At 42.2% G+C, this 23,141-nt stretch overlaps 1 protein-coding gene across 1 annotated transcript; it reads left to right on the plus strand.

Annotated features, from left to right (window-relative positions):
• Window positions 1-1,287: 1,287 nt before the first annotated feature.
• LOC147970548 (pectinesterase inhibitor-like) lies at window positions 1,288-2,178 on the plus strand. The gene has a single exon (XM_087522666.1). It carries the CDS (start codon window positions 1,401-1,403, stop codon window positions 2,064-2,066), a length of 666 nt encoding a protein of 221 aa, XP_087378792.1. The 5' UTR covers window positions 1,288-1,400; the 3' UTR covers window positions 2,067-2,178.
• The last annotated feature ends 20,963 nt before the right edge of the window (window positions 2,179-23,141 follow it).

Below are 23,141 nucleotides of genomic sequence, written 5' to 3' on the forward strand. Positions count from 1 at the left end.
TCTAAAAATGGACTCCCAACTCTGAAATACATGATTATCCATATGACCACTAAAGGTGCAACTATAATGTAATCACCGAAACAAAATGTTCAAACAACTAATTGGAGCAACCAAATCGATGTCAGTCTAACAATACATGAACATGTTTGGGCACATGAGAATTAAGAGGAGGAAGAAGAAAAGATCTCCAAAACTCTGTGAAGGGAGAGAACACGTGAACTCTCCCTTAGCGATAATCCTACGCACACGAACCCATTACGGGCTTTTACATGATTTTCTTCTAACTAACCCCCCAGCCCCCGGATTTTAGCAGGGGTGGGGCCCATCCTCCCCTCTTGTCCAATCCCAACCGCTCACGTCTGTTAGTCTGTGAACCTTGTAATCAATCCCTCTGTGAGTCTAGCATTACTCCTCCCTTAGTGTTGGCTTGGCGTTGTTGACTTAGTCATCTCAGAGGACACTACCACGGCAGTGATCGCATCAATTCCCTGGTTGATGAGCGGCAATCATAGGAGACGACTCATCGAGTAGGGTGGCGGGGCAGATGTTCCTAGAGAGGGATGGTGGGGGTGACACATGTGGAAGCAAGTGCTACCATGGCTGGGAAGCTGCGATAGGACTAGGACAAGCCACATGAGGAGTTGGGAGGGACGGAGGCGGTGGCATCAGTGTGCACCGGGCACCAACAATGGCCAAAAAGACAGTGTCAATTGAAGAGAAAATGATAACATGGACATAATTTGGTAGACGTGATACGTATTATCGATAGATCCTATACGCGAGGAATCAAACCGACCACCAACTCCACGGACCCATGCCCATGCTCACACAATTGGCTGATAGCCTCAACGCTATTTCTGTTAGCCCCGCATAAACTTAAAGAAGATTCATAGATGTAATGCGTACCATGCGTCGTCTCTGGCCTCGCGTAAACCGACAACCCATGCTTTAGGCTCACATAATTGGCAAATGACCTCAACGCTCTCTCCGTTAGCCGCGCATAAACCGAAGGAGATGCCCGACCTAATGTGCCCCACCATCATTATAGAAACATTTCCTGTTATTTTTCCATTCATACCAAAGACATGGAAATGCCGTGTTAAAAAAAGACACGAAACCCCCACAAAAAAAAGACACGAAAATGCCAAAAACAATTTGTGAGCCACCACGTGATTATGCTCCACCCCAAAAATGGCGGTTGCTTGCCACTGGCCATCATTGGCCCCATTTTTTCCGGCAAAACGCAACCAGCCAATCCCCTCCTTTCCCTCCCCGTTGGAACAAATTTAGAGACCAACAAATAATTACACCAATTAATCGTCAGCCTCTCTATTAACCCGCGCCTACCTAATTCTAACCTCCATTTCAATCCCTTCCATCCTTCCGCACGCGCGCACGCCATGAGGCCACCGCTCGTCGCCTGCCTCGTCCTCCTCCTCCTCTCCGCGGCGGGGGCACCGCCGGCCGGCGCCATCTGCGTGCCGCGCAAGCCCGGCGCGGGGGGCAAGGTCGGCCCTCTCCCTTCGCCGGCCAAGCCGACGCCGCCGCAATCGAAGCCGACGCCGCCGAAGGCCACGCCGGTCGCCCCCGGCGGCGACATCGTGAAGGCCCTGTGCGCCAAAACGGACTACCCAGACGTGTGCGTCGCTGCCATCGGCAAGCAGACCCAGCCCGCAGGGAAGAAGCTGGACGGGCCCGGCGTGCTGGAGATGGCCATGGCCGCGGTGCGCGCCAAGGCGGCGGAGGCCAAGAAGGCGGCGGAAGCGCTCATCGCCGACCCCAAGACGCCGAAGCTGGCGGTGGGCCCACTCCGCGACTGCGCCGACTCGTATGACGACATCCCCTACAGTCTCGACCACGCAGCGAAGGCCATAGCCGCCACCGACAAGGACACCACCGGCACCATGCTCGACACCTGCCGCACCGACGTCGACACGTGCGACCAGGGCTTCGAGGACCGCGAGGAGCTCCCGCGGCTCATGTCCAAGTACGACGCCGAGCTCGCCAAGCTCGCCAGCAACTGCCTCGCCATCGGCCAAGCCGTGGGCCTCCACCCGGGCTCCTGAAACTCTGAGGCCTAAAATAGTTTGTATAAGTATATATTATATAATGTTACTGATAAACAGCAAATAGGTGCAAAGCAATATTTATCATAATTTAAACATTAATATCTTCAAATTTTCTTCTCACATTCCTGGATAGAAATTCACTTATGATGGGGTCGATCTTCAATCTCATCCAACATTTTTTCCTCGGTACATGAAGTATTTGTTAATAGCTCCTCTCTGCGATCATATCAAGCCATCCACACATTGTTTATTTATATTTTTTTCTCTACGCATACTTTCTTGACAACATGATAAAACCCAATGTTGATTTTTTTAAGCATCAATCAAAGGATAAATAGTGCAAGCTATGCATATGTATGAGAAGGTAAATTACTTAATTAGCAATATACATGTGAGGGATATGAAATGGTTTATTGGTATATGGTATGCCTTGGATCGATGTCTGAGTAGGCTGATCGGTTGGCAATGACGCGTCAGGGATTGACATCTCACATGAGGCGCTTGATGAGACGTCGATATACGTCAGTTGGCGTGTGCGTCCACCACCTAATCTCCTGAAGGCCGGAGAGCGAATGAGTTCGTGGCATGAGAGTGTCGCGACCTGCGAGGCTGCAAGCCTGCGACTCACGCCAGGGGTTAGGGAATAGAGATTGCCATGAACATCGGAACATGCGACGGAAGGATGTTGTGGGCGGCGTGCGTACCCATCAGAGTCTGTCTGCGTTGTGCTTAGCGTGCTAGGCCAACTACCTGATGGTGCGGATGCGTCCCTAGCCCATTGGTCGATACTCAGTGTCTGATCAGTTGGACGATGCTTGATTCGGCGGGTGTGCTCCACTTTGTCTCATGCATGCACATTGTGCCCCAGGCGCGCACGCCTTAGAAGCAACCCAAAGCAAACATGAGGACCAACATCTCCAAATTCAACCAAGACAACACCTTCATGATGGGACGACGTCGTGATGCCACCGCCGTCCAATCTGATGAATTGGACCTAAGGTTTCTTTCGGTGCTTGAAGAGGGCATGGAGAAAGACCCTGGCAGTGCCTCGGTGGCACCACTGTCAGCATCGACAAGACGAGCATGGATTTCTCCCCTGCCTATGACTGAACAACCCCAAAGCCACCAGATCAGAATTTAAAGGCGTGGAAATCAAGTCGTTGGAGTGAACCACCGCTGCGGGAAGGAGAGTTGCACTGGTCACTGAACAGAAGGTGGCACCAAGCATCATCGAACTCTCCACCACCTACGACACCACCAATGCCAACGTCGTTGGACGCACCCGAGCCGCCACCAACTACTACGAGCCAGATTGGGGTAGGGGAAGCCTAGATCCGTCGACACCAACACCACCATAGCTAACCCAAGCGAAGACGAGGCATGGCCAGGCCGTGCCATCGGGAGGAGTAGCCACGGGATCTAGGCTCAACCTGGAACGAGCACATGTGTCCCTATTGTGCTCATTCCCCTTGTTTAGATCTATTAAATAAAAGAGTGGAATCCAAATGGTCCTGGCCACCGTGTGTGGGATGGGTGGTTGCTCTCCCTGTTCTTGGATTCAAACCAACTCAAACATGTTTATGTATGCAAGTTCAACAATTGTTCCATTTAAAGATCCGTTAAAGTGTTCGCATGATTTTCATTGATGTCAAGGGCAAAAGATGTAATGGTTGACCATAGGTCAAGGAAGGAAAATAAGGAGATAGGGCATAGAAAGAAAGAAAAGGGAAGACAAAAAGGATAGGTCGATCTCGCACGTCGGTTCCCCAAAAGAGGGCTGATACGTCTTCAACATATCTATAAATTTTTATTATTCCATGCTATTATATTATCAATCTTGGATGTTTTATATGCATTTATATGCTAGTTTATATCATTTTCCGGACTAACTTATTAACCTAGTGCCCAGTGCCAGTTGCTGTTTTTTGATTGTTTTTTGCTTTCCAAAAAATCAATATCAAATGAATTCCAAACAGAAAAAAAATCTTTGGATTAATTTTTTTGGACCAGAACGGACCCTAGAAACTCCAGGAGGAAACTAGATGAGATACAAGAGAGCCACAAGCTCGAGGGACGCGCTGATTGCTTGTATTTGCGTTGGTAATTCCCCGAAGAGGAGAGGATGATGCAGCACAATGATGTCGCTTGAAGCTACATCGGTATTTCCCCAAAGAGGAAGGGATGATGCAGCACATCGGTGGTAGGTATTTCCCTCAGATATGAAACCAAGGTTATAGAACTAGTAGGAGAACCAAGCAACACAACATAAACAGCCCCTGCACACAAATAACAACCACTCGCAACCCGACGTGTTAAAGGGGTTGTCAATCCCTTTCGGGTAACGGCACCAGAAATTGGTGCGTGGACGGAATAAAGTTGTAATAGATTGAATAAATAGATCGAAAATAAAATAAAGTGCAGCATATTATTTTTGTATTTTTGGTTTAATAGATCTGAAAATAAATGCAAAGGAAAATAGATCACAAAGGCAAATAATATGAGAAAGAGACCCGAGGGCCGTAGGTTTCACTAGTGGCTTCTCTCTCGAGAAATAGCAAACGGTGAGTGAACAAATTACTGTTGGGCAATTGATAGAACTTCAAATACTCATTACGTTATTCAGGCAATGATCATTACATAGGCATCACGTCCAAGATTAGTAGACCAACTCCTGCCTGCATCTACTACTATTACTCCACACATCGACCGCTATCCAACATGCATCTAGTGTATTAAGTTCATGGAGAAATGGAGTAATGCAATAAGAATAATGACATGGTGTAGACAAGATCTATCTATGTAGAGATAGACCCCATCGTTTTATCCTTAGTAGCAACGATACATACGTGTCGGTTCCCCTTCTGTCACTGGGATCAAGCACCGTAAGATCAAACCCACTACAAAGCACCTCTTCCCATTGCAAGATAAATAGATCAAGTTGGCCAAACAAAACCCAAATATCGGAGAAGAAATATGAGGCTATAAGCAATCATGCATAAAAGAGATCAAAGAAACTCAAATACTTTCATGGATATAAAAAGATAGATCTGATCATAAACTCAAAGTTCATCGATCCCAACAAACACACCGCAAAAGAGTTACGTCATATGGATCTCCAAGAGACCATTGTATTGAGAATCAAGAGAGAGAGAGAGAGAGAGAGGAAGCCATCTAGCTACTAACTACAGACCCGAAGGTCTACAAAGAACTACTCACGCATCATCGGAGAGGCACCAATGGAGGTGGTGAACCCCATCCGAGATGGTGTCTAGATTGGATCTGGTGGTTCTGGACTGCGGCGGCTGGATGAATATTTTGTCGACTGCCCTAGGGTTTTGGGAATATTGGGGTATTTATAGAGCAAAGAAGCGGTCCGGGGGGGGGGGGGGGCACCCGAGGTGGGCACAACCCACCAGGGCGCGCCTGGGCCTCCTGGCGCGCCCTGGTGGGTTGTGCTCTCCTCGGAGCACCCCCAAGCGCAGGAAGGGCCCATTATGTTCCTTTTGGTCCAAAAAAATCTCCGTAAAGTTTCATTGCGTTTGGACTCCGTTTGATATTGATTTCCTGCAATGTAAAAACATGGAAAAATAGCAACTGGCACTTGGCACTATGTCAATAGGTTAGTACCAAAAATGATATAAAATGACTATAAAATGATTGTAAAACATCCAAGATTGATAATATAACAACATGGAACAATCAAAAATTATAGATACGTTGGAGACATATCAGCATCCCCAAGCTTAACTCCTACTCGTCCTCGAGTAGGGAAGTGATAAAAACGGAATTTTTGATGTGGAATGTTGCCTAACATGTCATATCATATTCTTTCTTTGTAGCATGGACATTTGGACTTTTATATTGTTCAAAGCAATAGTCTAGTTTTGACATGATAATTTAAATACTCAAGCATATCAACAAGCAACCATGTCTTTCAAAATATCAACGCTAAAATAAGTTATCCCTAGCCCATCATGCTCAACCATTGATCCATTCATGAAATACACTCGCATATTAGCTACACCCAATACTCAAGTACGATCATATTGCCTCCTAGTTGGTGCTTTTATAAGAGAAGATGGAGACTCAAATTCAAAATAAAAATTGCATAAAGTAAAAGAAAGGCCCTTCGTAGAGGGAAGTAGGGATTTGTAGAGGTGCCAGAGCTCAAAGTGAAAAACTTAGAGATAAATTTTTTTGGGAGGTGTATCCATCCCACCAATGAAAACGACTTAGAGTTCCCAACACTTTTCATGCTAGATATATCATAGGCGGTTCCCGAACAGAAAAATAAAGTTTATTCCTTTTTCAACCATACTTTCACTTTCCATGGCTAAGCGTATCCACGGGTGCCTTCCATACCAATACTTTACAAGGAATTTATTATTTGACAACATAAAGTAAATTCATTTTTTTTCATTTCGGGAATGGGCATCCCTAATACTTTTGCCTTACTCTCGTGCAATGACAAGTGAATAAACACTCATTGTGAGAATAACACATCTAGCATGGAAAATATTAACTACCCCTCATCGCTCCGTGAGCGAAATGAACACACAAAAGAGAAGTTTATTTTAAATTAGAGATGGCACATGCAAATTTGCTTAGAACGGCAAAAGAATACCACATATAGGTAGATATAGGGGACTCATGTGGCAAAACTGGTTTAAAGGATTTTGGATGCACAAGTAGAGATCATACTTAGTGCAAAATGAAGGCTAGCAAAAGATTGAGAAGCGACCAACCAAGAAACGGATAATCTCGTAAGCAAGCATTAAGCATAATTAACACTGAATAATGCACCACAAGTAGGATATAATTTCATTGCATGACTATTGACTTTCGTGCTTGCATAGGGAATCACAAACCTTAACACAAATATTCTTACTAAAGCATAATTACTCATCAATCATGATTCACATATCACATCATCATATCTCAAAACTATTACTAAGAATCAAGTTTATTTTGTCCAATGATCTTCATGAAAGTTTTTATTATATCCTTCTTGGATATCTATCACCTTGGGAGTAATTTTCATGTGTTGATTTTCATAAGCTCAAACAAATATAAGTGAAGATCATGAGCATAATATTTCTTTCTTTCTCTCAAATTAATTTAAGTGAAGAAAGAGAGAATTTCTTGAAAATTTTACTAACTCTCAAATAAATCTAAGTGAAGCAAGAGAGAATTTCTTCAAAAATACTAAAGCACACCATGCTAAAAAAATATATAAGTGAAGCACTAGAGCAAGTCCATTGCTCATAAAAAATTTAAGTGAAGCATAGAGAACAATTCTAACAAGTCATGGCATAATTTTGGCTCTCTCAAATAGGTGTGTCCATAAAGGGATCAAGACTTAAAACACGAAATGAAATAAGCAAAGACTCATATCATACAAGACGCTCCAAGAATAATAGATAGTATGTGACGAATAAAAATATAGCTTCGAGTAAAATACCGATGGTCATTAGAATAAAGAGGGGATGCCACTCGGGGGCATCCCCAAGCTTAGTTGGTTTCTCATTTTTGGATAATAGCGTGGGATGCCAGGGCATCCCCAAGCTTAGGCTCTTCTACTCCTTATTCCTTCATCCATCATATGATAACCCAAAACTTGAAAACTTCAATCACACAAAACTCAGCAAAACCTTCGTGAGATCCGTTAGTATAAGAAAATAAATCACTACTATAAGTGTTGTATCAAACCAATTCATATTTTGTTATTGCATTATATCTACTGTATTCCAACTTTTCTATGGCAAAAACTCATCAAAGAAAACCATAGAGCCATCAAAACAAGCACACAACGCAAGGAAAACAAAATATGTCAAAACAGAACAGTCTGTAGAAATCTGACTATTTCGAATACTTATGTAACTCCAAAAATTCTAAAAAATTAGGAAGACCTGAGAAATTTGCATATTGATCTACTGCAAAAGGAACGGGTATTTTATCGCTCTCTGGTTAGAAATGAGAATTATTTTCGCGAGCGCAAAAGTTTCTGTTTTTTCAGCAAGATCAAACAACTATCACCCAAGAAGATCCTAAAGGCTTTACTTGGCACAAACACTAATTAAAACATAATAAACTCAATCATAACAGTAGCATAATTGTGCTAACACTCAAAAACAGGAAGCAAAAAGCAAAAATAAATTTTATTCATTGGGTTGCCTCCCAACAAGTGCTATAGTTTTACGCCCTTATCTAGGCATAAAGTAAGGATCTAAGTTTTGTTTTCCAAAGTTTTGGCAACTTTTGTAATGGTTTTCTCAAACCCGGGAGGCTCTTTACGCTTCCCTAAATTCTCCGGAAAAGAAACCATCTTAAGATCCAAAATATCCAAACGCTTGTTGCAAAGAGTAATCAGGGTATTCATGCGATTGATACTACCATTGAGGTGTTTGAGGGGTTCATTATATTTCTGTATTTCAACCATATGTTTATGAAAATCACCAAGTTTTTCCAACATTTGAGCTCCCTTAGGGGTAAAAGAAAACCCCTTCTTTTTAGGTGGAATTCCCAAAATTCCTTCAAAAATTTCATAGGCAATATTGGCATCAAGCTCAATGAAATTTCCTTTAGCGGCAAAATTTAGAAGTTGTCTATGATGCAAAGCCAATCCTATGTAAAAATTACGAAGCAAAACCTTAGCATCCCCCTTTAAATTGGAAACATGATACGATTCCATAAGCCTATACCGGGCATCTTTCAAATTTTCTCCTTGTCTTTGCTTGAAGTAAAGAACTTCAAAATCTGGTGACAAAGGAGGAGTAGGAACGCTAGCCATCAAGACTGGAAAGCAAGAGAACGGCGACTGGAAAAAGAGGAGCGAATAAAACGGTAATTTTTTGTGAAGTGGGGGAGATGAAAACCAGAAGCACATGGCAAATAATGTAAATTGTGAGGAGATGAGATTTGTGATCAGGAACCTGGTATATGTTGAAGATCCTCCCCGGCAACGGCGCCAGAAATTCTTTTGATGTCGCTTAAAGCTACGCCGGTATTTCCCTAAAGAGGAAGGGATGATGCAGCACAGCGGCGGTAGGTATTTCCCTCAGATATGAAACCAAGGTTATCGAACCAGTAGGAGAACCAAGCAACACAATGTACACAGCCCCTGCACACAAATAACAATCACTCGCAACCTGACGTGTTAAAGGGGTTGTCAATCCCTTTCGGGTAACGGCGCCATAAATTGGTGCGTGGATGGGAGAAAATTGTAATAGATTGAATAAATAGATCGCAAATAAAATAAAGTGCAGCAAAGTATTTTTGTATTTTTTGTTTAATAGATCTGAAAATAAATGCAAAGGAAAATAGATCGCAAAGGCAAATAATATGAGAAAGAGACCCGGGGGCCGTAGGTTTCACTAGTGGCTTCTCTCGAGAAAAATAGCAAATAGTGGGTGAACAAATTACTGTTGGGCAATTGATAGAACTTCAAATACTCATGACGTTATTCAGGCAATGATCATTACATAGGCATCACGTCCAAGATTAGTAGACCGACTCCTGCCTGCATCTACTACTATTACTCCACACGTTGACCGCTATCCAGTATGCATCTAGTGTATTAAGTTCATGGAGAAACGGAGTAATGCAATAAGAACGATAACATGATGTAGACAAGATCTATCTATGTAGAGATAGACCCCATCGTTTTATCCCTAGTAGCAATGATACATACGTGTCGGTTTCCCTTCTGTCACTGGGATCAAGCACCGTAAGATCGAACCCACTACAAAGCACCTCTTCCCATGGCAAGATAAATAGATCAAGTTGGCCAAACAAAACCCAAATATCGGAGAAGAAATACGAGGCTATAAGTAATCATGCATAAAATAGATCAAAGAAACTCAAATACTTTCATGGATATAAAAAGATAGATCTGATCATAAAGTCAAAGTTCATCGATCCCAACAAACACACCGCAAAAGAGTTACATCATATGGATCTCCAAGAGACCATTGTATTGAGAATCAAGAGAGAGAAAGGAAGCCATCTAGCTACTAACTACGGACCCGAAGGTCTACAAAGAACTACTCACGCATCATCGGAGAGGCACCAATGAACATGGTGAACCCCATCCAAGATGGTGTCTAGATTGGAACTGGTGGTTCTAGACTCTGTGGTGGCTGGATGAATATTTCGTTGACTCCCCTAGGGTTTTGGGAATATTGGTGTATTTACAGAGCAAAGAGGCGGTCCGAGGGCACCCGAGGTGGGCACAACCCACCAAGGCGCGCCTGGGCCTCCTGGCATGCCCTGGTGGGTTGTGCTCTCCTCGGAGCACCCCCTAGGTGCAGCCAGGGCCCATCATGTTCCTTCTGGTCCAAAAAAATCTCCGTAAAGTTTCGTTGCGTTTGGACTCCATTTGATATTGATTTCATGCGATGTAAAAAACATGGAAAAATAGCAACTGGCTATAAAATGATTGTAAAACATCCAAGATTGATAATATAACAACATGGAACAATAAAAAAATTATAGATACGTTGGAGACATATCACACAACAACGGTAAGTATTTGCCCCAGTTATGAAACCAAGGTTATCAATCCAGTAGGAGTACCAATCAACACTATGTTAACAACACCTGCACACAAACCATAAAAACTTGCAACCCAACGCGCAAGAGGAGTTGTCAATTCCTCCTCGGTATTGAGATAGATTAAATTGTATAGGAGTTGATAAATAGATCTAGCAAAAACATAAAATAAAATAAGTGAAGAAAAAGTGCAGCAAGGTATTTTTGGATTTTTGGATGAATAGATCTGAAAATAATATGATAGGAAATAGATTCGGGGGCCGTAGATTTCACTAGAGACTTCTCTCGAGAAAAAAGCGTACGGTGGGTAAACAAATTACTGTTGGGCAATTGATAGAAGAGCAAATAATTATGATGATATCCAAGGCAATGATCATGTATATAGGCATCCTATCCAAGATTAGTAGACCGACTCCTGCCTACATCTACTACTACTACTACTCCACACACCGAGCGCTATGCAACATGCATCTAGTGTATTAAGTTCATGAAAAAATGGAGTAATGCAATAAGAACGATGACATGATGTAGACAAGATCTATTCATGTAAGAATAGATCCCATCTTTTTATCCTTAATGGCAATGATACATGCGTGCCATGTTGAAGGAAATATGTCCTAGAGGCAATAATAAAGTTGTTATTTATATTTCCTTATATCATGATAAAGGTTTATAATTCATGCTAGAATTGTATTAACCGGAAACTTGATACATGTGTGGATACATAGACAAAACACCGTGTCCCTAGTAAGCCTCTACTAGACTAGCTCGTTAATCAAATATGGTTAAGTTTCCTAACCATAGACACGTGTTGTCATTTGATGAACGAGATCACATCATTAGAAGAATGATGTGATGAAGACCCATACGTTAGCTTAGCATGTTGATCGTTCAATTTTATTGCTATAGCTTCCTTCATGCAATACATATTCCTTTGACTATGAGATTACACAGGTACAACAATGTGTTATACAAACGGTTTTAACCCCTTTCCGCGACGGTGTTCGGAACCGTCACCTAGTGAGTGACTGCGATAGGGGGGGTCCTTCCCACACGACTCAGAAACCATCAGGGATATGCCCTCCTGGCACACATGCTCGGAAAAATGAGGTCGTGTGTGATCGGCAAGCGACCAAATACGGCTATACATGTAGTAGTGCTAAAAAATACAATTATATAGGCAAAATCATTTCCGGTCGTAAATACATCCAACACAGTGAGTCCCTGCTAAACGTTTCCATTCGTATATACATCCCACACAGTCGCTCCAAGGAAAACTGAAAGCACAAGTGCTCCCTGGGTGATTTTGGTAATTAATGTCAACATATCTCTTGTTGGACTAATGCTTTCATCTAGTATGCTTCACATAAGTTCAACAATGGAGTGGCATGGACTAGAGGATGTGGAACCCCTTCTAGATGATAAGGACAAAGGATTGACTCAAGCTCAAAGCTCAGGACTCTACTTTTTTTCATTTTAGTGATCCAAGATCACATTGAGTTCATAGGAAATCCAGTACTATTAAGAGGGGATGAGGTGTTGCTTAATGGCTTGCTTGCTCAAAGTGCTTAGTGATATGCTCCAAAGCCCTCAACTACTTTCTCATATCCACATATGTCCCAAACCAAAAGTCAAACTCGGCCCCACCAAAATTTTCTATCTGGTGCCACCGAGTTCACTTGACATAGCCACTGCCACAAACCCTAGTCATTTCGGTCTCACCAATAGGGATCTCGGTCTCACCGAGATGGGATTGCAACCTCTCTGTTTCCCTTCGTAACGTTTCGGTCCAACCGAGATGAGTGATCGGTCCGCCGAGATTGCAGTGCAAACTCTCTGTTTCCCCTTCGTGACGTTTCGGTCTAACCGAGATGAGCGAATCGGTCCCACCGAGTTTGCCTGACCAACTCTCTGTTTGTCTATTACCAAAATCGGTCCCACCGAGTTTGTGTAATTGGTCTCACCGAGATTACGTTATGCCCTAACCCTAATGGAATCGGTCCCACTGAGTTGACATGTCGGTCCCACCGAAATGCCTAACAGTCACATTATGAACCAAGTCGGTCCGACCGAGTTTTATAATTCGGTCCCACCGAGTTTGGAGATTTGTGTGTAATGGTTAGATTTTGTGTGGAGGCTATATATACCCCTCCACCTACTCTTCATTCATGGAGAGAGCCATCAGAACATGCCTACACTTCCAACATACATTTTCTGAGAAAGAACCACCTACACTTGTGTTGAGGTCAAGATATTCCATTCCAACCACATAAATCTTGATCTCTAGCCTTCCCCAAGTTGCTTTCCACTCAAATCATCTTTCTACCAAATCCAATCCTATGAGAGAGAGTTGAGTGTTGGGGAGACTATCATTTGAAGCACAAGAGCAAGGAGTTCATCATCAACACACCATCTATTACCTTTTGGAGAGTGGTGTCTCCTAGATTGGTTAGGTGTCACTTGGGAGCCTCCGTCGAGATTGTGGAGTTGAACCAAGGAGTTTGTACGGGAAAGGAGATCGCCTACTTCGTGAAGATCTACCCTAATGAGGCAAGTCCTTCGTGGACAATGGCCATGGTGGGATAGACAAGGTTACTTCTTCGTGGGTGGAGCCCTCCGTGGACTCGCGCAACCGTTACCCTTCGTGGGTTGAAGTCTCCATCAACATGGATGTACGATAGCACCACCTATCGGAACCACGCCAAAAATCTCCGTGTCTCCAATTGCGTTTGCACACTCCAATCCCATCCCTTTACACTCTTGCAACTTGCATGATTTACTTTCTGCTGCTCATATTCTCTTATCATGCTTTCTTGATATGTATTGTGAATGTTTGAACTTGTGCTAAAACTCCACTTCAACTTAAAGATTTTAAAAACTACAACTTTTCTTACTAAGAGTCTATTCACCCCCCCCTCTAGACACCTCTTCTCGATCCTTTCAATTGGTATCAGAGCATTGGTCTCCATTGCTTTGGTTTAAACATCTTTGGAGGAAGATGGATGAGTCTACGTTGGGGAGTCTTAGACATAGAGTGCCTATACTTGATGGAGAGTACTTTCATGAGTGGAAAATGAGATGCTTGAGATTTTCAATGAATATCATTTGAACAAGTACATTACTAGCCCTTGTGCACCTCATGCTGATCCTTTGCATCCTACCCTTGATGAGTCTATTGACATGATCCGTAATCTTAGAACTGTCAATTTAATCACTAGAGGTTTGCCTAGAAACTTGCTTGATATCTTACCTACTCTTGATTATGCCTACACCATATGGAGACTCCTTGAGGAACGATTTCCAAACTATTCCTTGAAAAACTTAGATGAGATCCTTCATAAGTCTATTGCCTTGAGTAAGATGAGTTCCAATGATCCCAAATTTGGTGATTGTTTATTTGAGCTTACAAATCTTACGAGTGCCAAAGGAGATGTTGGAATCATTAGCAATATCATCTCCGAAGTCATTAGAATTCATAGAGATGAACATTGTTATGGTCATACTTCTAATGAATCACTCTCTCTAGGAATTGATCCACCACATGATGATGTTGAACATGGATACTATGATGAGGATGATGATAGTGACTATGATCTTGATGATGCAATGAGACACTTTGGTCTTATGGCTAATCTTCACGGCTACATGGCTGGAGGAAAGGAATGGGTTCTTGATAGTGGGTGTACCGATCATATGACCGGAGACAAAGATATGTTTCGTGAGCTTGCTGAAAACGACGACCCTTGAAAGTATGTCACTTTTGGTGATAACTCAAAGGGTAAGGTGGTTGGCCTTGGTAAGGTGGCCATCTCACATGATAGCTCCATACAAAATGTTATGTTCGTTGAATCTCTTGGCTACAATTTACTTTCCGTATCTAGACTTGCTGACTTTGGTTTCAATGTCCTATTTACTGAAGTAGATTGCCAAGTGTTTCGTAGAGATAATCATAAAATGGTCTTTACCGGTACACGTAGAGGTGATCTTTACATTGTTGATTTCACTAAAAAGGCTCAACCTAGAACTTGCCTAATTGCTAAATCCTCGAAAGGTCGGTTGTGGCATATAAGGTTAGGTCATGTGGGCATGCGAAATCTTGATAGAGAAAATTCCTTATTTGACACTATCTTAAAATCTGCTTCCTTATTTGACATTGGGAAAAAATTTCTTCCCTATTTGACACAAGTTCTAAATTTTATTCCCTATATGACATTTCCGTTCATTTTGAGCCTAAATGACACCTGAAAAGACTCTTTTGCCCCTCATGTGGTATGTGTGTGGGGGCAATAGCGCACACATGCGACACCAGTGCGAGGGTAGGAGCACACACGCAGCAACACATACACATGCACCAACACACATGCACGCACACACACATGCAACAACATGCACGCGCACGTGCACACACACACACACACGCAGCACACACACACACACACGCAGGAATACACACACATACACACACGCAGTAGCAGCACACACGCAGGCAGCAGATAGGCACGCAACAACACGCACACACACGCGCACACGTACACACGCAGTAGCAAACACACACGCAGCGGCACACATGCACACACACATGCAACAGCAGCACACATGTGTGTGTGCACCCACACACGCAACAACACACACGCGCGCACACACATACCACATGAGGGGCAAAATCGTCTTTTCAGGTGTCATTTAGGCTCAAAATGGACAGAAGTGTCATATAGGGAATAAAATTTAGGACTAGTGTCAAATAGGGAAGAAATTTTTTTCCAGTGTCAAATAAGGAACCAGATTTTAAGACAGTGTCAAATAAGGAATTTTCTCATCTTAATAAGCTTATTAAAGGTGATCATATCCTTGGAGTAAACGATGTTATATTTGACAAGGATAGACTTTGTAGTGCTTGTCAAGCAGGAAAACAAGTTGGAGGAAGTCACCCCATGAAGAACATTATGACCACGAGAAGACCGCTCGAGCTACTTCATATGGTTCTCTTTGGTCCCAATGCCTATAAGAGTCTCGGTGGTAACTCATTTGGCCTAGTTATAGTTGATGATTTTTCAAGATTTACGTGGGTGTTCTTTCTTGATGATAAATCGCAGGTCTAAAAGATCTTCAAGAACTTCACCAGGAAGGCCCAAAATCAATTTGAAGTGAAGATCAAGAAGGTTCGTAGCGACAATGGAACGGAGTTCAAGAACGCAAATGTGGATACCTTTCTTGACGAATAAGGGATTTCACATGAGTTCTCGGCTACGTACACGCCTCAAAAAAATGGAGTTGTTGAGAGGAAGAACCGAACTCTTATTGAGATGGCGAGGACGATGCTTGATGAGTACAATACTCCAAAACACTTTTGGGCAGAAGCGGTTGAGACAGCTTGTCATGCAACAAATCGCTTGTATCTTCACAAGCTACTTGGCAAGATGACATATGAGCTCCTCACTGGTAACAAACCCCAAGTTGGATACTTTCGAGTATTTGGCTCAAAGTGTTACATTCTTGATAAGCATCGTCATTCTAAATTTTCTCCTAAATCTCACGAGGGTTTCCTACTTGGTTATGGCTCAAACTCTCACACTTACCGTGTATAAAACAGTTTCACCCGAAAGGTTGAAGAGACGGTAGATGTGAAGTTTGATGAATCTAACGGCTCGCAAGTAGAGCAATTGCCAATTGAGTTAGGGGATAAAGACCCTTCGGAAGCAATCCAAGACTTGTCTATTGGAAAGATTCGACCAAAGGAGGTGAAGGAGAGTACCTCGTCCGTCCAAGTGGAGACTTCCACCTCACGACAAGGTGAACCAAGAGTCGACATGCAAGCATCCACAAGTGGGACACTCAAGATGAAGAAAATGAGGAAGTACACCAAGATGAACCTCATCAACCTCCTTCTCCACCACGAAAAGAGAACAACGACGCCAATAATGAAGAAGGCCAAGAAGAAGAACGAGATGATGAAGAAGATGCTCCACCCCGACCCAAACAAAAGCTCCCACGAGTTCAAGCAAGAGTCTCAAGAGATCATCCCGTCGAACAAATTTTCAATGATATTCAAACCGGGAGAATCACTCGCTCTAAAAATCGTTTGGCTAATTTTTGTGAACATTATTCATTCATCTCTAGTATTGAACCTATGAAGGTTGAAGAAGCATTGGAAGATCCGGATTGGATAAATGCCATGCATGAAGAGCTACACAACTTTGAGAGAAATCAAGTGTGGACATTGGTCGAGAAGCCCGATAACAACCACAACATCATTGGTACCAAATGGGTGTTTCGCAACAAGCAAGACGAAGATGGTCAAGTCATCCACAACAAAGCTCGTCTAGTCGCCCAAGGCTACACTCAAGTCGAAGGTATGCACTACGGTGAGACATATGCCCCCGTTGCTAGACTTGAGTCCATCCACATCTTACTTGCCTATGCTAATCACCATGATATCACTTTATACCAAATGGACATTAAAAGTGTTTTTCTAAACGGTGAAATTGAGGAGGAAGTTTATGTTAAACGACCTCCCGGCTTTGTCAATCCTAAGAAACCCGATCATGTTTACAAACTTCACAAAGCTCTTTATGGTCTTAAACAAGCTCCTAGAGCGTGGTATAAATGCTTGACCAAGTTCCTTATTGAGAAAGGCTTTGAGATTGAAAAAATAGATTCTACTCTTTTTACTAAAAGGGTTAATGGTGAATTATTTGTATGCCAAATTTATGTTGATGATATCATAGTTGGTTCAACTAACCCTCATTTTAGTGAGAATTTTGGAAAGCTAATGTCGGAGAAGTTTGAGATGTCTATGATGAGTGAACTCAAGTTCTTTCTTGGGTTGCAAATCAAGCAAACTAAGGAAGGCACCTTTGTTTCTCAAGAAAAGTACACCAAGGACTTATTGAAGAAGTTCAACATGCAAGAAAGCAAAGGTATGAAAACTCCCATGCCAACTAGTGGACATCTTTATTTGACCAAGGACGGCAAATCGGTTGACCAAAAGGTTTAGCGCTCTATGATTGGATCATTGTTATATCTATGTGCCTCTCGTCCTGATATTATGCTAAGTGTGTGCATGTGTGCACGATATCAAGCGGCCCCCAAAGAATGTCATCTTAAGGCTATGAAAAGGATAGTGAGATACTTAATACATACACCAAATTTTGGCATTTGGTATCCTAAGAGGTCCTCTTTTCATCTTGTTGGCTATTCCGATTCGGACTATGCCGGAGACAAGGTTGATAGAAAGTCCACTTCGGGTACTTGTCAATTTCTTGGTAGATCTCTTGTATCTTGGTTCTCCAAGAAAAAAACTTGGTATCCTTATCCACCGTCGAAGCGGAATACATTGCCGCCGATTCATGTTGTGCTCAATTACTTTGGATGACCCAAACTCTTAAAGATTATGGGATCAATGTGAAACATGTTCCATTGCTTTGTGACAATGAAAGTGCTATTAAGATTGCTCACAACCCCTTGCAACATTCTCGAACTAAGCATATTGAAGTTCGTCATCATTTCATTCGAGATCATGTTGCTAAAGGGGACATCGATCTTAAGCATGTTTGTAGCGATAAGCAATTGGCGGATATATTCACCAAACCGCTTGATGAGAAAGTTTTTTGTTGTTTGAGAGGTGAATTGAACATCATTGATGCTTCAAACTTGGAGTAGGAACTCCATTTGGATACATGCAAGGCATGAGCCTATGACTAATCCTTGATACTTCTCTTATGATGATGATCATATGTCTTGGATATATTTGCACCCTTGCATGTTATCTAACCCTTGTAGGTACTTGGATGGATCTAAATCTATGATATTGCAACTCACTCACATCTTGAGCAATCTCTACATCACTAAGTCTCTACACAATGGTGGTTGATGACGAGGAAGCATGAAACCCTTAAACATATCCTTTGACAAATTCTATATATCAAATTTCATTTGGTATCAAATTTCATGATTGTCATTTTGGATACACAAGTGCTCTTCCTTGCAAAGCTAACCCATGTAGGTAGATGAACTCAACTCCAAGTGGTGCTCCCAACCATTCTTGCGCTACATCAACGTTGAGCACCCCACGCAAGTTCAACGACATGATCAAGATCAACACCACCACCCAAGGTATGTCATTCCATCTTAGAGAAGCTTTACCTCAAGTCATAGGTCAAGCAACTCAACAAGATGTGAATACATCAAATGCTTAAACGAAAAATGGTAACCCCATTTTGAGCTTAAACGATGGGTATGACTTATGATCAAGTGTTCTCACTTGACTCCTTAGTCAATATACTCTAACATAGGTGACTTTGGCACCGCCCAATTCTAGACGAAGTTCCCTAGTGTTTCCTTGAGTTTTTGCATTTGTCCTTTGCATATTTATCCCCTTTCCTTTTTCAAAAAAAACTTCATCTAGATTTTTCTTTTTAGTTCTGCATTTTCTGCATCCAATTCATTGCACATCTTTCAGCCAATTCCTTGCAAATCTTTGTGAGATCTTATTTGCCTAGTGAGCTGAGGTGACAAGTGTTCTCTCTGTGTTGAACTCGGTCATACCGATATGTTGCTTTCGGTCACACCGAACCAATTCGGTACCACCGAATACTACAACTCGGTATCACCAATTTCACTGCAGAGAAGACAATTTGCCATATGTTCCTATAGTTTTATTCCAGCTCCACTCAATGATTCTTGTCCTCTACCAGCATCACAACCTATATGCTGCTTTGCTCTGTGACTCAAGGACCAAACCTTTTGACTCACACTCCAGAAGATCCCTTCTTGGAAATTGATGTCAAAGGGGGAGAGAGATCACATCAAAGCTTATTCTCTTCAAAGGGGGAGAGAGAATAAAAGGGGGAAGAGAGGTAATCACATCAAAGGCCCCAGTTTCTTGGTGTTCAAGAGGAGAGAAGTCACATGACTTTAAGAGGGGAAAGACAAGACATGTCTATGTCATGTTTATGTTTGTGATCTGTTTTTGCTCTGTTTTTGTTTCCCTATGTTCTCCCATTATCCAATACAAGATTCAGGGGGAGAGAAACTTCTAGGGAAGGAAATCTTTGAATTCATTGCATATCTTTCACCTTTGGGGACATGTCTACATAGAATAGAGTACTCAGTACTCACTCTCTACATGTCATCCCAATAGTGTTACTCTTGTGGTTTTCTTTTGTTTGCTCTGGCTTGTAGATGTATCTGTGTTATCTAACCTTGTTTACTTAGGTTCATTCCTTCCTAAGCCAACTCAGGACCACAAGGTGAGTATATGCATCACACTCATGTGCATGAGGATTTCTTGCTGATGTACATACTATTTGCGAGAACGACTCATGAGCATGAAGGTACATTTCCTATATTACATCATTTGCTCTAATGCATATAGCCAAGATACATGTAACACATTGATTACTCTGTCATGCTTATGCATTCACATGCTCTTATATTCCATATTTACATGGTTGCATACATAGAGGGGGATCCTATGCATGTTACATGTCTTCCCAAAGCTTTACTTGTTATTCTCTATATCTTTATCTAAAGCTTTGATGTATGTTGTCATCAATTACCAAAAAGGGGGAGATTGAAAGCACAAGTGCTCCCTGGGTGATTTTGGTAATTAATGTCAACATATCTCTTGTTGGACTAATTCTTTCATCTAGTATGCTTCAGATAAGTTCAACAATGGAGTGGCATGGACTAGAGGATGTGGAACCCCTTCTAGATGATAAGGACAAAGGATTTGCTCAAGCTCAATGCTCAGGACTCTACTTTTTTTTTCATTTTAGAGATCCAAGATCACATTGAGTCCATAGGACAGCCAATACTATTAAGAGGGGATGAGGTGTTGCTTAATGGCTTGCTTGCTCAAAGTGCTTAGTTATATACTCCAAAGCCCTCAACTACTTTCTCATATCCACATATGTCCCAAACCAAAAGTCAAACTCGGCCCCACCGAAATCTTCTATCCGGCGCCACCGAGTTCACTTGACATAGCCACTGCCACAAACCCTAGTCACTTCGGTCTCACCGATAGGGATCTCGGTCTCGCCGAGATGGGATTGCAACCTCTCTGTTTCCCTTCGTAACGTTTCGGTCCAACCGAGATGAGAGATCGGTCCCACCGAGATTGCAATGCAAACTCTCTGTTTCCCCTTCACAACGTTTCGGTCTAACCGAGATGAGTGAATCGGTCCCACCGAGTTTGCCCGACCAACTCTCTGTTTGTCTATTACCAAAATTGGTCCCACCGAGCTTGTGTAATCGGTCTCACCGAGATTACGTTATGCCCTAAATCTAATGGAATCGGTCCCACTGAGTTGACATGTCGGTCCCACCGAGATACCTAACAGTCACATTATGAACCAAATCGGTCCGACCGAGTTTTATAATCCGGTCCCACCAAGTTTGGAGATTTGTGTGTAACGGTTGGTTTTGTGTGGAGGCTATATATACCCCCACACCCACTCTTCATTCGTGGAGAGAGCCATCAGAACATGCCTACACTTCCAACATACATTTTCTGAGAAAGAACCACCTACACTTGTGTTGAGGTCAAGATATTCCATTCCAACCACATAAATCTTGATCTCTAGCCTTCCCCAAGTTGCTTTCCACTCAAATCATCTTTTTACCAAATCCAATCCTATGAGAGAGAGTTGAGTGTTGGGGAGACTATCATTTGAAGCACAAGAGCAAGGAGTTCATCATCAACACACCATCTATTACCTTTTGGAGAGTGGTGTCTCCTAGATTGGTTAGGTGTCACTTGGGATCCTCCGTCAAGATTGTGGAGTTGAACCAAGGAGTTTGTACGGGCAAGGAGATCGCCTACTTCGTGAAGATCTACCCTAATGAGGCAAGTCCTTCGTGGACGATGGCCATGGTGGGATAGACAAGGTTGCTTCTTCGTGGACCCTTCGTGGGTGGAGCCCTCCGTGGACTCGTGCAATCGTTACCCTTCATGGGTTGAAGTCTCCATCAACGTGGATGTACGATAGCACCACGTATCGGAACCACGCCAAAAATCTCCGTGTCTCCAATTGCGTTTGCACACTCCAATCCCATCCCCTTACACTCTTGCAACTTGCATGATTTACTTTCCGCTGATCATATACTCTTATTATGCTTGCTTGATATGTATTGTGAATGTTTGAACTTGTGCTAAAACTCCACTTCAACTTAAAGATTTTAAAAACTGCAGCTTTTCTTGCTAAGAGTCTATCCACCCCCCTCTATTCACCTCTTCTCGATCCTTTCAAAAACGTTTGCGCATGGTGGCCTAACGCAAACAGTTTTCAAGAGAATGTCGTGTGTGATTGTTCATTGATCCAACATGGTTTATTCCTATAACCGTTTGCAATAGGAAACCTAATTATCAGGCTAATTGCCCTATTATTAATAATCCATTTATTAATCTAATTGACATTCATATTAAGCACATAGTATATTTCATTTCCATATTAAGGAAGTAGGATTTCATAATTGAAATACATCCGAGTACAACATGATATAGCTTCAGCACTCAGCTACCCCATTGCACAACTACACTAGCACCAAGTTTCACATGCAACATCTAGAACCTTTCGAAATTAACATCATAGACGGTACATAGACAGATGCATCTCATCTGGAAAATTGCTAGAGCGGAAGGCGAATATTGAGCCTTCATTCATGTTGAAGGTCTTTGCAGCTTTAGGCCAGTGCCTGTGGATGATTGACCGTCCATCCTTCGTCCTCTTCAGGAACACTTCAATATTGAACCGTGGGTGTTGTATGAAAACCTTCCTCACCTCCTGACCATAGAGGTGGTTTGAGAGGTAATCATTAGTGAACTGCTTTGGAAAGGCCTGAAAACAAGGATGTGCATAAATATCTTTTCTATATTGGAAATGGGGCAAAGGAATAGAAAAGGCAAGGTATAATAGTTAGTACCATATTGTAGTTAACTGATGTCTTCTTCATTGTGCAGACAAAGATTTTATTTTTCTTTGTCATTAATTTCTTTATCATAACAATCTTTCTGAGTTTCTTGACTTGATTGATATTCATGAACAACTCATTTCCCCATATGCAAAAAGGGTCGAACAGTGGGTCAAAACCTCTGGTAGCAGGACCTACATGTGCAAGACCAAATTGTTAAAAACCTAAATATTAGAATGGTTCCTGCAATTGCATAATAATGTGCTATTAGATAATGGACCATGCACGTGCTAACCTCGATTGTAAACCTCAGTGCTTCCCATTGTTTCCCTGCAACACATATAAGGTAGTTAGTCATCAGGTTAAGTAAGGGGTTCGCATGCTATCAGTAAAATATGTTGATGAAAAATAAGCACATTGCAGATTCATTAGATTAATTCAAGCCACATGGAAAACCCATTTATCCAAACCAAGCCTATTAAGAACTAGGAAATATAGCACTTGTATATGTTTCTCATGTATTAAGTGCTGCCAAATCCGATTTATTCCTCACATGCACACCAATACAAAATTCTACCCACGCCAATTAGACATCGCATTGCAGAATTGAAC

This window comes from Triticum urartu, chromosome 5A (assembly GCF_056163025.1).
Source record: "Triticum urartu cultivar PI428250 chromosome 5A, HENAU_Tu73, whole genome shotgun sequence".
NCBI classification, from domain to species: domain Eukaryota; kingdom Viridiplantae; phylum Streptophyta; class Magnoliopsida; order Poales; family Poaceae; genus Triticum; species Triticum urartu.

Bases quoted from the DNA above. Each gene is read 5' to 3' on its own strand.
- LOC147970548 (XM_087522666.1), top strand. From the start codon at position 1,401: ATGAGGCCACCGCTCGTCGCCTGCCTCGTCCTCCTCCTCCTCTCCGCG.